The following is a 17,044-nucleotide window of genomic DNA, read 5'->3' on the forward strand; positions in this document are numbered from 1 at the left end:
TTACTATTTGTTGATGTTGTTAACTGCCGTCAAGTTGACTTCAACATATGGTGACCCGATGAATGAAAGATCTCCAGCCCTGCTCAGGTTATCAACAGTCCTGCTCAGGTCTTGCAGACTCAGGGACCATCTGCCTTTTATTTTATTTTATTTTATTTATTTTATTGTATTCTCTGTATTTTTATTGCTGTAACCTGCCCAGATTGCTTGTGATTGGGCGGGCTATAAATAATAATAATAATAATAATAATAATAATTATTATTATTATTATTATTATTATTATTATTATTATTATTATTATTCTGTTTTACCAAACACTATTGTTTTTCTCATGAGTCATGTCTTTTCATGTTATGGTCAAAGTATGTCAGTCTCAGTTTAGCTATCTTGGCTTCTAGGGAGAATGCAGGCTTGATTTGCTCTAGGACCCATTTATTTGTCTTTTTGGCAGTTCAGAATATCCATGGAACTCTGCTCCAGCACCACATTTAACGTTAGCCAATTCGATTTCTTTCAACCTTCTTCACTGTCCAGCTTTGACCCTGTATACAGAAATTGGAAATATATTGAGGTGGACAATCCTAACTTTAGTATTCAGTGATGATATCTTTACACTTCAGAATTTTGTCTAGATTCTTTATAGCTATCCTTCCATGTCTTCATTTTCTTCCCATCTCTTGACTGCATCTCCATTTTGGTGAATGACTATCTCAAAGTCTTTATTGCCTATTTTAACTTTATGTAAATCATCTATGGTCTTTATTGTGTTTTCTTAATCTTCAATTGAAAACCTGCCTTTGCATTTTCTTCCTTCACTTCCTTCAGTAATTGTTCCAAGTCTTTGCTATTTCCATAGCAGTATGATGTCATCTGTTTCTGGGAGTAGGTTTGTGATGTCCCTTCAGGATCTTTATAAGGGTAAACTACTGCCCCAGTTGCTATGTGGAGCTGCAGTGTGGGTTCCCTCTGATATGACAGTACTGGACTGAATACAACAAAAATTTTAACAAGAGCTCAGGGTGTCTTTAAATCATTTCCCAAGGCAGATGTACAAGCGGAGCCCACGTGATGCTCACTTGAAATCCTGGCCAAAATATTAGCTATATTTTATTGGCTCAAGATTATCTTCCAGTTGGTATTCCCTCTAATTTTAATGGCATATGGATGAGGAAATGGGCCCAGAATCAGGGGCTATGCCATGTCTTCCTGGTGATTTACTTATCCCAAGTGCCCTGAGTGAAGCTTCCACTTTACTTTCTAAAATTGTAGGTTCTTCCTTGAAAGACTCGGTCATCCTTTTATCTCTTTTATATAATTCTTCAGTGTATCATTAACTGCTTGAAGAATTTCCTCTGTCATTCAGTGAAGACCTTTTCTTTTTTGTCTGAAGATAGTGTTTTCCCCCCTTCCATTCTTCTCCCAAAATGTCCCTGGCTTAAGTCGAGAGTTCTTCTGGTTCATGGTCAATTAGGCTTAATAGTGCAAATCTATTTTTTATATTAGCCTTAAATTCTACAGGGATGTTCTTCAGGTTGTATTTTGGCACAATTATTGATTTGGTGTTACTCTTTAGCTTTATTATAATTTTTGATATTAGTACTTCATGATCTGTGCCACTATCTGCTCCTGGTATTGGTTTTCTATCTTCCACTTTTTATTATGTAGTTTATCTGATTTCTGTATTGGACATCAGGTGGTATTCGGATATACAGTGGACCCTTGTTATACGCTGAGGTTTGGATCCAAGATCCCTAGTGGATAACAAAATCCGTGTATGCTCAAGTCCCATTAAATATAATGACATAGCAAAACGGTGTCCTTTATAAAAAATGGAAAATCAAGGTTTGATATTTGAAATTTATACTTTTTTTTAACATTTACAAACTGTAGATGCTTGAATCCATGTATTAAAAAAAATCTGTGTACTGTATAAGAATGGCCAACTGTACAGTCACCTCTTGGGTTGCCTTACAACCGTCACAGAATTTAATCAGTTACTCTCCTGCTTCATTCCCTAGCCCTAGGCCAAATTCTCCTATATTGTTTGGTTCTTCTGTTTCCTATTTTTGTGCTCCAACTGCCTATTATTACCAAAATGTCCTGTTTTGGTGTGTGATGAATTTCCTCCTGGACTCCAATAAAGAATCCTTCCATTCTTTCTTCTTCTGGCTCTGTAGTGACAGTATAAACTTGGATTGTGGTTTTCCCTGTAGTTTTATTGATATCATTCAACCAGACATTGCATTATATCCTTTGGCTGCTTTTGTCATCCCATTTCTTCTTAGATTTTCATTTTCTGAGTAAAACACTGGGTAATTATCTGACTCAAATGTCCCATTCCTGTCCACCTTTGCTCACTCACTCCAAGCACTGCAAGGTTTGTAAGATCCAGTTCTTGTTTTATTATATCTAGCTTCCCCTTATTCACGTTTCTCATATTCCAGGTGCCTATAATATGCAGCTTTGGACTTTTCTTTAGTCTCTAAGTATGCCAACAGTTAAATGTCCTACAGCTTCAGTTCAGCTGTGACACTGGCCACAGTGCTACTCATAGTTGTCCTCTGTTGCAAGTAGTTTGTTGAGTGCCTTCTGACCTGAGTGTTTCATCTTCTGGCACTGTCTTGGTTTATTTTGGACTGTGCCATCATATAGTTTTCATGGTAAAAGACTTTTTTTTTACCATAACTTCTTCTTCACAGTGCTAACAGGTTTTAGCTATGATGCCACTGCTGTTGGCTCTGAGCGATCGTCTGTCAGTACTAACCCCCACTAGTGCTGCTGCCTGGTAGCTGTTTGGCACAATTAGTCTTGCTCCTCAGCAAAAGCCTGTCTGACATTGGAGATTCACCCTAAGTCAAAGTATGATATTACTGACTAGGTCAATGCATATTTTTCTTTTAATGTGTTCTCCATCCACTTCCTTCCAAAAACATGTGAAATGAGGATTACATCTATATTGTCGTTCAACACACTTGTTGATGGATTTGGGCTTTGCTTATATTGAATAACAGAAGTGTTTGAATTTTTATTGTTTCTGTATGTTTAGTATGATGCCTTCTGGGTTATGGTGGGAGCTGCAGGCTGGCTGTTATGGAATATCACTCTTATTTTCTCAAATCGCCTGTCTTATATTGTATATTTAGTTTTCTAAAATTTTATCTCTTACAATGTTTGCTGCTGAGACTGCACTGGACTGTAACTAAATTATGTCATCTTAACATAATAACGTAATTGGCCTGTCACTTTGGAAATAATGCAACTGCAAGATGGAAAGGTCATGCAGAAATATAAATGGATGCTGGGATGCAGTGGGGTACTTATACAACATCTTCAGCTAAGCAACCTTTTCTTCTGAGTTTCCTTCTAAAGCAGAGGGTGGGTATTGTTTAGCCCTCCAGATGATAATGAGCAATAACTGCCATCATTCACAAGTAATGGCTATGCTGGCTGGGGCCACTAAGATTTGTAGTTCAACAACATCTGGAGAGCCATACAATTCTCACCCTTGCTTTACTTACTTACTTTCTAATATTAGATCTGAAAAGGCAGGTTGAGGTGACAAGTGCTCTTCCCAAGTATCTACTGTTTTGGCAACCAGGCCTAAATACAGTGAAACATGAATGGAAATGATGAGGCAGTTGTGCTTACAGCTGCTCTGCACTCTCATGGATGTACTATAACCATGAATAGATAAAAAGCTTGACAGTGAATAGATAAAAAGAATAAATGTTATTTATTCAACCATAATTGTTCAAAGGTTTATTAGACAGGTAAGCTTCAAGAGCAAAAATGAAATTGAAAGGAATTTGTGGCATGCCTAGGCCCGAATCAGGTAGTGGCTAATCACTTTGGTGTTTTTTCTGAGAACAAAGGCAGAATCTGGGCAATATAATCAAAGTTGGTTTGGGCTTGTCTAGAGAGCTAGCTTGTGGAACAATAAAGCAAAGAAAATATAACTATGTTGAGTTAACAGTTAATCCAGCTTTAAAATCCACTGAGGTTTTAAAAAATTCTTATACATAAATAGCTAAGGCAACAACAACAACAACAAATGTATTAGTATTCAGGATTCAGTGTGGCTTCAATTCCCAGGCACCCTAAAATAATAGCTGTGATGCCCGTAAGAACATTGTCATGTTGTCCTAGTCATTAGAAATAATCAGATTAAAGTAGAGCAACTAATGTATATATAAACACGTAAGAGGATAACAAATATACCTGGCTTTTACATATAATCTGCAGTATTTCAAGTGTTTTTCCTGTATTGTATTGACACTGTGGCCCAGATTCTAAAGGCTCTGACACTGTTTATAATTTTTGAGGAGGCTCACAAAGATCGTCAATTCTCTATCTATGGAAAGGAATATGTTTGATGAATACATTTCTTTTGCATCCTTATACCACTGTTCTTCTTATCTTTACCAAACTGGAGATATACATCTACACCAAGGAGGTTTCTCTACACATGCAAAGAAGTCTGCAAGTGGGAGGGACAAGCATACCTGTATTCTTTCTTCCACCTGATAGAACCCTCATGTATACTTGTGTATAAACTGGAAAAAAATGACAAAAATGACTCCAAAAAAACTGGTCAATGCTGGAATAGAGACCCAGTGTGAATGCAGTAACCAGGGGCAAAGGCAAGAGGCTCCTCTTGGTTTAAAAACAGCACTCCCACCCCATTAGCCCTCCCTTGCCCTAACCAGAGAAAGAAAGACCACCCTCCCTCCTTTCTTATTCAGTCTAAACATTCAGCAGCAACATGAGAGAGCCTGAAGAGTGACTGAGGTGACTATTTTAAATAGGGGCTTACTGTATATAAGCCTCATGAAGTCTGGCAGTCTCTCTGCAGAGGCTTACACTGTCCTCATTCTCTTTCAGCTTCTCCCTCAAAGCCTCCTTGGCTGTTCTTTCAGACTTATGGTAACCCTAAAGTGAACTTACCATAAAGGTTTCTTGGAAAAAATTGTTCAAAGGGGGTTTGCCTTTGCCTTCCTCTGAGGCTGAGAGTGTGACTTACCCAAAGTCACCAGTGGGTTTCCATGGCTGAGCAGCAATTTGAACCCTGGTCTCCAGAGTCACAGTCCAATACTCAAACTGCTACAACTTATGCAATACAGGAATTAATAATAATATTGGCCTATCACACAGGATCATTGCAAAGATTATTGATGCACTTTGGACACATTATAAGAATTAAGTTCAAAACAGGTATAGTTATACTGCTGCTATGGACTGAGGTGAAATATATGTGTGTGAATAAAGCCTTGCAAATATATTTACACATATTGCTACTCTAGCAATCTTTTTACTAATGTACCTGCCCACTGGTAAATACATTTAAAAGGAAGGGGGAACCCCAAAACTCTATAAATCAGAAAATTATTCTAGGATTACAAAAAAGAGACTTCTTTTATTTCATTTTTATATCTGTTCTGCATTAACTTAACTTATAAAATATTAACTTATATATTATACCAAAACCATTGAATCCTCTAATATCAGAATTTTAAGATGGTATATTGTCCTAGAATTAGACCGGGTTGCAAAGACAATGCTTGTCATTGCATTTTTATATTTTGTTGTAAAAGACTAATATTTCGCCTTTCTGCAAATGAGTCACCCATCCCACGACACCCCACTCCAATACTGTTTTACTAGAACAAATATTTTGCAAATGAAGATGGTTGTCCTCCTTTTCTCTTTCCTCCTTCTCACACAAACCATATCCATGTTTTCTCATAACATCTGTGGACTTAATTTTTGCCAAGTTTTATCCCCAAACCAAAGTGATTTCAGTAACAGATTAAGTCATTAATAAGAAAGTCACTATAGAACCCCTTAGGCATGGGTGGGAATCATAGGGTCTATAGAGTGACTCATTCAGAGATGTGAACTTCCTCCACTCATTACAGCAGGTCTCAACTCTTCCTAGTGTTTTTGTTTGTTTGTTTGTTTTTACTAAAAATCAGAGAAGGGTCAAGAGAACAGTGACTCCTGTAAGTAGGGATGCCATATCCCGGTGGCCCCCGGGACAAACCCGCTTTAAGGCCTCCCTGCCTGCCCCGGTCCGGTTCCCCCCAACCCCAGCCTTTGTCCCGGCTCCGGGCCCTCACTCATGCGGCCATTGCTGTGGCCGCTAATGCGGCTGGCTGCCAACCCACCTCCTCCTCCTCTTCTTGGGCAGCGCCGCCCTCCTGCTACTGGGCAGCGCTGCCTTCCTCCTCCTCGCCAGCGCCGCCGCCGCTGCCGCCACCGCACCACCCACGGTGGGACTTTCCCGCCCGCGCACGGGGCTATGACGGAGGAGCTCGTCCTCTTGGGCCAGCCGGCCATTGGCCAGCTGGCCAAAGGGGACGGGCTCCTCTTCCCTTGCGCGCGCTGCCCCGGCTGCACCATGGGCCAGCGGCAGTGTGCACGCGCATCCACCACTTGCGCGCCCTCGCGCGGGGCTTCCCAAGGAGCCCTTGCGCCGAGGAGGAGGGGGAGGATGAAGAGGAGGAGATAGATGGGGAGGATGAAGAGGAGGAGATAGATGGGGAGGATGAAGAGGAGGTGGAAAAGTGAGTCAGTGGCCATTTCAGGTCTGCCTTGGGTTTGTTTTTTTTAATTACAGTAATTTTTAAAAATATAAAATACTTATTTTTTGTTTTTTTTATTTTATTAATTTTTATTATTGCTTTTTATTTTATTTCATTTATTTTTATGATTGCTTGTTTTTATTTTATTTTATTTATTTTATTGCTTGTTTTTATATTATTTTATTGATTTTTATTATTGCTTTTTATTTTATTTTATTTCATTGATTTTTATCATTGCTTGTTTTTTATTTTATTACATTATTTTTTATTATTAAATATATGCAAGTACATTTTCTGTGTATTTATGGTGCTTTGAATGCTAACAAGTCTGCCTTTCTTGGACAATTGTAGTGATGATGATGATGATGATGATGGTGATATTGATATCAACAAGCCTCTGAGGCACGGCCAATGTAACTTGCTGTGATTTTTACAAACTCATGCACAGTGAAGAAAAACCACAGTCCCTTGCCCAAGTACACACTTCTGAGAAGTACAGTTGAACCCGAGGGCAAGTCCATTTCTGCCATCTGTCTAGGAATAATGCCAAAATGTCCTCCATTTTGATCATGCCTAAAAATCATGCATTTATATTAACATTTTTAAAAAATCCTCAAATTTTTTGCGTGTCCTCCATTTTTTTTTTTTTAAAATGTGTCCTACATTTGAAAATGTTGCCCTACATTTGTCCTGGTTTGGAAGTCCTGACTTATGGCAACCCTACCTGTAAGCCTACAGGGATAGCCATTCTCTTTTAGTACAAGCTGCAACCATGTTTTATTCTGCCCACCATTGCACAAGAGCAGTTTTACAAAAGAAGTAGGTTTACATGGCTCTTGGTGGATCTTGGAGAGGTAAAAATGTATATTGATCAAATTAAAAAGCAGGATTTCCAGGACAGACAGCCTGATATTTAGGCAACTTAAAACTCTTTATTACTGGCACTTTCCTTGGGAATTAAGCCCTTCCCACATCACCATGTACAGGAAGAGAGATTTTGTTCAGATGTTTTCAGAAAACCCTACAAATTGTAATGCAACATGCCTCAATTTGATACTGTTTGCATATAAAATTGCTACTACTAGAGGCTTGTTTTCCCATCTCATTTCCGATTCAGTTTAATTACTGAAATTCAGTTAGTGAAATTTCATACCTCTAGTCACTTTGCGGTCTGAATTTATTCTCGTACTTCATTGATATAATTATATGTGTCCAATTTTCAAATTGGGAGTCTACAAACTAGGACTAGCCATACATAAAGACACACAACTATTCTTTTTAAAATGCCTATTTGCTACTGGCACTAATCATTCTGAATGACAGGCAATGATGGCCCCACCCTCTATGAATATATCCAGTCCCCTTTGAAAGCCATCCTAGTTTTGCAGCCATTTTGACATCTTGTGGCAGTGAATTTAGCAGTTTAACTATGCATTGTGTGAAGAACTACATCTTGCTGATGTAAATTCTATTAGCAATATCCTTTTTTGTATCCCTATTTTGTCTGCATTTTTGTTCTTTTAAAAAAAATCTGATGGCTTCCTTCAAACTTCTCATTAGCCATGCTAGCGACCCCTTGGATATTGTAAATTTGCTTTCTGAGCTGTAGCTGTGGAACAGATATAGCAAAGACGTAAACCAAATCTCATCCAAATTTGATGGTGGGAACACTTTGCAATGCAAGCAAAGAGTTGATTTTCAGCACTCTCTAAATATTTAATATTTCCATTTTGTAAGCCAGGAGAAATATTAAGAGAGTTTCTTCCCATCCCAAATATAGGCATCTTTCTTCTAAATTACAATTTTAGTATTTTACAACTTTGCATAAAAAGGAAACCAAAGACACATATATAATAACAACTCACAATCAACATTTACTCTCCCCCTTACCCTGAATTAGTATGACAAAATACACAAAAAAGTTACCAAAATAACAGAAATACAGAACTTATCTAGTTTAAAAAAAACATTGAAGCATAAAAATCATTCAGGACTGAACGGTGAGGGAAAGCATTTTATATAAACACTTATATACATAATAAACAAAAATGCAACATAGATATTCAAACAAAATGTAAAATTGTGAGGAACAATAAATTCAGAAAATATGTCCACTTTAAAAAATGAATCCCACTGATCTCTACATACTGACCAATCATCTATTATTTTCCCCTTATTATTAAAATAAGACACATTTTATTAACCCATTTCAGGTTTAAAGTAAAGAAAAAGCAAAGAGTAGGTTAGAACCAATAGACTGTGAAATCTGATGTGATATCAGACTTTCAACAGGAAATAAGCAATGCGAGAATTTTCACTATCCAGAGTTGGTTTTGTAGTTTTCTAATAAGACTAATCTCATGTCTGATTAGCTATGTATCATGTAATCATAGGTATTTGCTAACCGGATAGTCTGATCACTTGTTTCCTATCAACATCTATTGAGCCAAAGTGGTGTAGTAGTTTGAGCACTGGATTATGACTCTGGAGTCTGGAAACCAGGATTCAAAGCCCCCACTCGGCAATGGAAACCCAATGAGTGACTTTGGGGAGGTCACACACTTTTCACTTCAGAAGGAGGCAAAGGCAAACCCCTAAATCTTGCCAAGAAAACCCTATGATAGGTTCGTCTTAGGCTGCATCCACCCTGTAGAAATAAAATAAAATCTACTATGTTATTACCTGTTCTTATAGTGTACCTTCAAGGTGTTTCTGATTTATGGTAACCCTAAGTCTGCATCCAGTTTGAGAGCACTTTAATTGCCATGGCTCAATGCTATGGAATTCTGGGAATTGTAGTTTGTTGTGGTGGCAGAGCTCTCTAACATAGAAGGCTAAATGTCTCACAAAACTACAATTCCCAGAATTCAATTGCATTGAGCCATGCAGATAATGTGGTATCAAACTGGATTATTTTTGCAGTGTGGATGTAGCCTTAGTTTCGCCCTAAGTCAGAAACCACTTGAAGGTACAGAAAAGCAACAACAGGAAGTAACATAGTAGATCACTGCCTATGCGCTCTGATAAAAACAATAACCAGAGCAAAAACATCAAACAGTTCTAAGTATCCTGGCATTTTCACCACATTCTATGGCTGTACTCTTTTTACACAGACTCTGGGTGTACAAGTTGAGAAGCACAATGGAGATTTTCAAATAACAAAAATCAATGCTTCTCACAAAGAAGGAAGAACAATACATGTTTGTTAAATAGCACACCCACATGTTCTCCAACAAATAGCTCAAGGAATTTTAAGAAGAAAATGTTGCTGAAATAAATTCTGAAATCTTAATGTTTATAGATTATTCATGAAACTGATGCCATCATATATAGTGCCTACACTTTTACAGAAACATATTTATCTGGATTTTAAAAAACCTACTTGTTTTTGCTCCTTGTGTCCGCAGCAGATTTGAGTCAATCCATACTACCCTGCATCCATATCTTACAGGAGCAAGTGAATAGTGAAGACACTCACTAAATTTAACCTATATCAACCTTTGACAATCAACTTACAAAGGAAGTTTGCAAAGGATAACTTTACAATGAGCGCAGCAAGGACAGCTTGCTTGGCAACCATCTCCTGTACGCTGGAAGATTCTTAGGAGTTCTTGTATAGCTGTATATTGTTTGGGCATCTGTAATCTTTTTTCTATTCATGGAAGTGACAGAGCTCAATTTTGGCAGCCTTAAACCATTTACTATCAATTCTTGTGTTTGCAATAGATTACACATATCAGTTTCTTTCACATTTAAAATCTACATCCTGAATGGTTATCTTACATACTCTTTTCGTCTCTATCTTTTTTAAAAATAATCAAATATGATAGTCCAGTTGAGAACTAGCTAGTATAAAGTTCAACAAGACAGTTTCCTAAACCCCTGATTTCTTGCAGATACAATAACCAACCACTTTTCTTTCTTTCTTTCTTTTTTTTTTACAAGAGGATCCCCATTCATTTCGGTACAACTTTGAACTCTTTCCCCCTGGAACCAAACAGAGACTTGGGAATACTAGCTTGAGCAGGATGATTACTACAAGAACTTTCTACTTCCCTAAATATTGAGTTTTTGGAGTACTGAGTATAGCACCTGAAGCCTGTGATCTGAACATGAGGGCAGAGGAAGGCTCAAAAGCAGTGCAACATGAGGCATCTTCTCTGCTTTAGACCATGGAATGCATCTTGATTAAGATGCCTTGCCTTTTAAAGGTTTACAGCTACAGAATGAATCATTAAAAAAGAGTAGTAGTGAATACTTATAGTAATATATTTTATTGCACTAACTATAAATATTTAGTAACATTTAGTTTCATGAAAATGGGCAAAATTTTAGAAGCCACAGTAACAATAGTAATAATAACAGACCGCATCTAAAGGCAGAGGAAAAAAGGAATTGATATCTATGAAAGCTCACACTAAAATAAATTAGTTTCAAAAATGTTGCTTAATTCCTTCATCCCCACTTTCCATTACACAACACAGTAACTTAATGGGTTGTGCATTTTCTCCCTCTTCTAGGAAATAAATAACAACGGTTTCAGTTTTTCAGCGGGAATTTCCACAACTTTTGTATATCTAGGATTTCTAAGCCAAGTTATCTACTTATGTTCACTCAGTGATGTTAGAATTCAAGGATGAATACCAGAAGGATGACGTATACCTTTTGATATGCTTAGCATTACCTCACACTGTACTTTCCAACACAACTCAACTCTATTTCTGTAGCACATGTTCTTGACAAGAGTTGTAAAAGTGGATATTTCTGTGCAGGAGCCTATTTTTGCCATCACAGTAATTTGACGTTACTGAAGTGTGTAAATTTATGAAGCAGCATTTCACTGTAATTATGTTTAATATATCATTATCTTTACTCTTATTTACTTGTATTTTGCTGGGATTCAGTATCTCCAATCAGGATCAGATCCTCATCATGATATGAAGCATTCCAACATAGGGTGGTCTGAGCAGTAGTGCCTGTTGAGAAAACCATAACATCAAAATTGCATTTAGAGGGACTGAACCTTCTTGGAAACTGAAGTCATTTTAAAAGAGGCAAAGAGTACATAGTGCCTCATCATACCCTGGCAAAAAGATAAAATCATAACCATGATTACCCATGTCTCATTCATTCCATGACTTAGGCCAACATACATGATTTTGGTTCAAACAGAATTTAAAAGTAATGTGACTATGTTTAATACATAGCAAATTGTTTGTACTCTTACTATTAAGAGTCACTAAAGTGGAATATGCCTTAAGAGAACTATAAGCTGCAGCATTAAAATATATTCTAAAACAGATGCAGAGTATTTTATTCATTGTGAATCAACTCTCACATTCCCAAATCCTTTATGGAGGGAGAATTACAACAGTATTCCAGAAAAGGATTCATGATTAACTCCATCCTTTAACAAATTTTATAGAACAAGTCCTTGATGATATATTAATATATTCAAAAAAATCTCTTCAGCTGATTAAAACATGCCAGCAATAAAATGAAAATTGCAGGGAAAATATAAAGGGCAGAAAAATATATAAAATTGAGTATAAAAGTAGCATAAATTTATTTGAAGGATTAGCAGATTATTTCCAACCAATATCTAGTGACAGTCACTACATTTTCCCTGGATTTTTACTAGTCCTAGTTTTAGAGATCATTCATAGGAATACATAAAAGCTTATTGGCAAATACAAGTCCACTTCTGACAAAGTCCTGGAAGAGTTCAGGGAACAGAAGGTGGATATTGGATGCTGATTGACAGGATACATTGTCCTCTTAATGTGTTGGAAACAGGTACCTCTCCTCTTTGATTCCTCATCTCTAGCCAGCAACATTCCTCACTACTTATTAACTTCTTGGGTGTCTGGTTTTGCCCCTTCTTCTTCCTTTGCAAAATTATCTGGGCTATGTTTCTGTATATGTGGTAAAAGATCTGCAGAGCTTTGAGGGTTCTTTCCAGGTTCTGTGCAGTTTTCTTGTTTTCGGATTCTTGCTATGAAGAGGCGCCATTTAGCTTGCATTGTAACCTATTCTCAACCCCTCATTGTGAAAAGTTCTTCAAAGGATATGCCCAGAGTATACATGCTTATTTAAATAAACTGAAGCAGATGCTTGCTGTTCTGGTGAAAAAAACCTTTTACAAACGGTGGAATGTGTATAGTGTAACCATGTCAGCTATGTCACACTTTCTTCTTAGCAAACCTGTAGGACATTCAGTCACTTCTAAGCCAAAGTGAGCTAAAACTAACTGATAACTTTGTAACCTTGATGGCAGACTGCAAAGTCACACTCCTATTTTAGCCAAGTGTTTGGGGGGAACATGAAGTTCACTCATTGCAACGTCTGAATCCTCTTTTTCAGTAGAAGACAAAAGCATCTCCACATTGCCTAGGCAACCAGACAAAATCATCTTGCCACTCAACAATATAGTAATGAGCATTTTGACTGCACACAGCCACCCGGGGAGCGGGGAGAGAAACACCATTGAAGATTTTGAGGATGGCTAATTAGAATTAGCATGTAATTGTGCCAACTAGGATACAACACAGTGTTTTAAGCTTAATTGTCAGCACAGTGATGCCTGTGATGGCAATGGATGTGCAATTGTGGTTAGTGTATTTTGGTACTAGTGGTTTAATGAAACTTTTGTTTTGGAAAAGAACCCACTCAAGAAGAATCACATAGGTGATTGTTACAAGAGGTAGCAACAACCATTTCACAGATGGTGGCAGCAGAAGTTGTGACATGAGAGGACAAATAGAAGCTCCACAGGAAGGAAGAACAATGTCTGTCTAAGGAAACAATGAATGCCACCATTGAGGCCCTTCAAAAGAGATTCTTTAAAATTAAGTGCTATAAGGAGACTTTGGAGGGCCAGCATGATTTGAGCACTGGATGACTCTAGAGTCAGTCAGAATCCCCTCTTGGTCATGAAAACCCAACAGGTGACCTTGGCAAATCACACTCTCACAGCCTCAGAGGAAGGCAAAGCAAACACCCTCTGAACAAATTTTGCCAAGAAAACCCTGTAGTTGGTTCACCTTAGGGTCACCATAAGTCAGAAACAATTTGAAGACATACAACAACAGCAGCAGCAGCAACAACAACAAGACTATGAAGGAGAAGCAGAAAGAAAATACACAAGGACTGCAAAATGGAACACACTTGTAAACAAGCGCAAAATGGGAAAGGATGAGAGTAAGACACACCCATATCTAAGCTCACAAAGTTATCCATCTATGCTACATTGATGAACCACATCAGCACTAGGAAAACATTGCCATTTTTAAAGGAATTTATCTCATAGACACATTTAAAAAAACAAAACCACCCAAATCCAGTAATTAACAAAATGTTGTTTGGATTTGGGGGGAGGGACATATAGCACAGAAACTCATCACTACAGTGACACGTTTGGGCCATCTGAATGAATCCACCCATTCAGTATTCCCAATACTCACTAATCACTCCATCTGCAATGCTTTAGAATTAATATTTTCCTTATTTCAGCTAAATCCTTCTCTCACCATGAATGACTAACTAGAAAATGGAATAAACAAAATAGTCCGTTATTACTGAATATGTTGTACAAATAGGATACCATTTTAAATGCAATGCTCAGAAAACAGAACATAAGAGAGATGCTGCAATATCTGGGATATAAACATTGGGAAACAAAAACAAAGGCATGTTGCAATAGTTGGATTAGAGGGAAACTATAATGTTACTAAAACCAAACTTCAGAACTAGTCTTTAGCTGCAAATGTTTGTAGTAGAAAACAGTAGCTTTAACTCAAGAGCCAACATCTGGCAAACATTACCACAGAAGCAAAGCAGAGGTTAATTATAGATCTCCTAGTGCATGGCATCAATATTACTCTAAAAGTGACTGAACTGACTGTGTGACTAAACTGGCACAACAGAAATAACAGTTTTTTCCTAACACAGACAATGCTTCACTAAAGTACGTTATGTTGATTTGAACCTCTTTTCCTCTTGTTTTTCTCTTTCTCTCTCCAGATGTTTTGCAGCTGTACAATCATCATATTTTGATATTATTCCTAGTACTCCGTTTTTGAACTGTATTCAATATATTCCTTTTTATGTGCAATCAGGAGGAATCATCTTCTCAGCTAAGCAACTAAGTATGTGCATGGTGCATTTCTGTACTACACTATTACAGTGATAGCTGCAATATCTTGTGTTATTATGCAAAAAGCATTTAACTATTTAGGTTGCATCTTAATGTCTTAAGTGTTGGGCACGTTAAACTGTATCTTCTTCAGCTTAGGAAGTTTTTACTGTTTTAGGCCTATGTGATGTACATGATGTGCACATTTATGTTAAAACAATTTTAACACAAGAAACATTCAACATAAAGTTTTGCGGAAAACCAGATCAAAAATGGCAAAGGCTACATAGGAAGGTGAGTAAGAATGATTTGCTAATGAGTACACATCCCAAGCAAGGTGGAAGCTGCAATAAAGGAAATGACAAAAAAACAAATCACTAGGAACAGGTGATATTCCAGTTGACATATGACATAACTAACATATGCCAGCAGGAAAACAAAACAATGGCCAAAGGATCAATATACATTCCCATCCATAAAAAAGGAGACACAAACGACTGCAGCAACTACAGGATGATAGAACTAATCTCACATGAAAGCAAAATTATGCTCAAGATTCTGCAACACTGGGGCTGTACAAACCAACATAAAAAGCCGGCATCAAGCCCAAAGTGGTGTCACATTGCTCCCCTGACTAGATAACAGGCAGCACCACAATGTTTCTGCAGCACAACGTTTACACATGTTGCGCTATAGAAATGTGGAATAGCTGCTGCAGCGGCAAGGACAGCCTTTTCCATCTCAAGAAGGAGTGGCATTTTGCCACTTCTTTTGGGGCTGAAAAAATGCCAGATCGGAGCTGCAGCTTGCTGTTGCTGTGGCCCTGATCCAGAGCTCAAAGGGGACCAAGTGGGGCTCAGGAAAGGAGGAGGCACTAGAGACCACATTGTAAACATACGATGGCTAATGGAACACACCAGAGAATTCCAAAAGAAAATGAACATGTGCTTCAATTATAACAAAGCTTTTGACTGCATAGATCATGAAAGACTATGGAATTCCGTTAATGACATGGGAATGCCACCACACCTGATAGTCCTGATGAGGAATCTTTACTCAGGACAAGAGACTACTGTCAGAACAGAACATGGAGAAACAGAATGGTTCCCAATTGGCAAAGGGGGACTGAAGATAAGGCTGTGTCTTATCACCCTACCTCTTCAACTTATATGCAGACCACATTGTAAGAAAAGTAGACTTTGTCATAGGAGGAGGAGGAGTGAAAATAGGAGGAAGAAATATCAACCATCTATACACAAAGATGACACTATAGTACTAACAGAGAACCTCACAGACCTTCAACAACTACTAAAAAAGTTGTAGGAAGAAAGTGCTGTTGAACATAATAATGACCACAGAGAATGTATACAAACCTAGACAATGAAGAAACAGAAATACTAAAAGAATTCTCATACCTGGGACCACACACTGATAGGAATGAAGACTGCAGTCAGGAAATCAGAAGATTAAGTATGGGGACACAGGGTATGAAAGAACTAGAAAGCATCCTAGAATGCAAAGATATACTGATAGCCAAAAAGGCAAACAAACGGGTTCTAGAGCAGATCAAGCCAGAAATTTCTCTGGAAGACAAGATGACAAAACTGAGGCTGTCACTCTTTGGACACATCATGATAAGACATGACTCACTGGAAAAAAAACAATAATGGTAGGGTAGGTGGAGAGAAGTAGAAAGAGGAATGCCACATGCTAGATGGATGGACTCTATTAAGGAGGTCACAAGTATGACTTTGCAGGAACTAAGTAGAATAGTGGAGGATTGGGAATCTTGGAAATGTCCCATCCACCGGGTCACCACAGGTCAAGATCAACTCAAGGGTGGTTAACAACAACAACAACAACAACAACAACAACAGAGATCTGAGATTTGCTGGTTTGTTTTTTAATGATGTCAGAAGCAATTTAATTTGACAATCAGAAAAATGGTTTGTAGATAGTTTAGTTTCTTTGGTCGATTTGCACTCAATTAATTTATACAGTTTTGTCTCATTGTGTTAGAATATAATTAATCACATTATCATTCATGTCTGGATTTTTCGGTATATTAAAGATTTACCTATTTGTTCATTTAATAAAGCAGAAGGAATTGCTTAACCAAATCAGATCAGTGTTAAATTTTTACATGGTACTTTACAGTGGCAAAATAAAATTCTCTGGACTAAGCCTGGATGACCCCAGACAGGGAGCAGGAATATTAGCCAGGTTCATGAGGTGGAAAAAAATTAAGAATTCATAATGATTATTTAATTCATTACCTAACCCGTTTTTAACTTATGGGCATTTTGTGCCAATAAGAACATTTGAGGA

The 17,044-nt window shown here is 37.6% G+C and overlaps 1 protein-coding gene across 1 annotated transcript in view; it reads right to left on the minus strand.

Annotated features, from left to right (window-relative positions):
- Positions 1-17,044, minus strand: part of TENM3 (teneurin transmembrane protein 3) — a 1,412,274-nt gene that overhangs the window by 315,873 nt on the left and 1,079,357 nt on the right. The window contains exon 12 of the mRNA XM_042468494.1: positions 11,466-11,558. Within this exon, the coding sequence (XP_042324428.1) occupies positions 11,466-11,558 (93 nt within the window). The remainder of the gene's footprint in view (positions 1-11,465; positions 11,559-17,044) is intronic.

The sequence above is a fragment of the Sceloporus undulatus genome, chromosome 5 (assembly GCF_019175285.1).
Source record: "Sceloporus undulatus isolate JIND9_A2432 ecotype Alabama chromosome 5, SceUnd_v1.1, whole genome shotgun sequence".
Taxonomy (NCBI): domain Eukaryota; kingdom Metazoa; phylum Chordata; class Lepidosauria; order Squamata; family Phrynosomatidae; genus Sceloporus; species Sceloporus undulatus.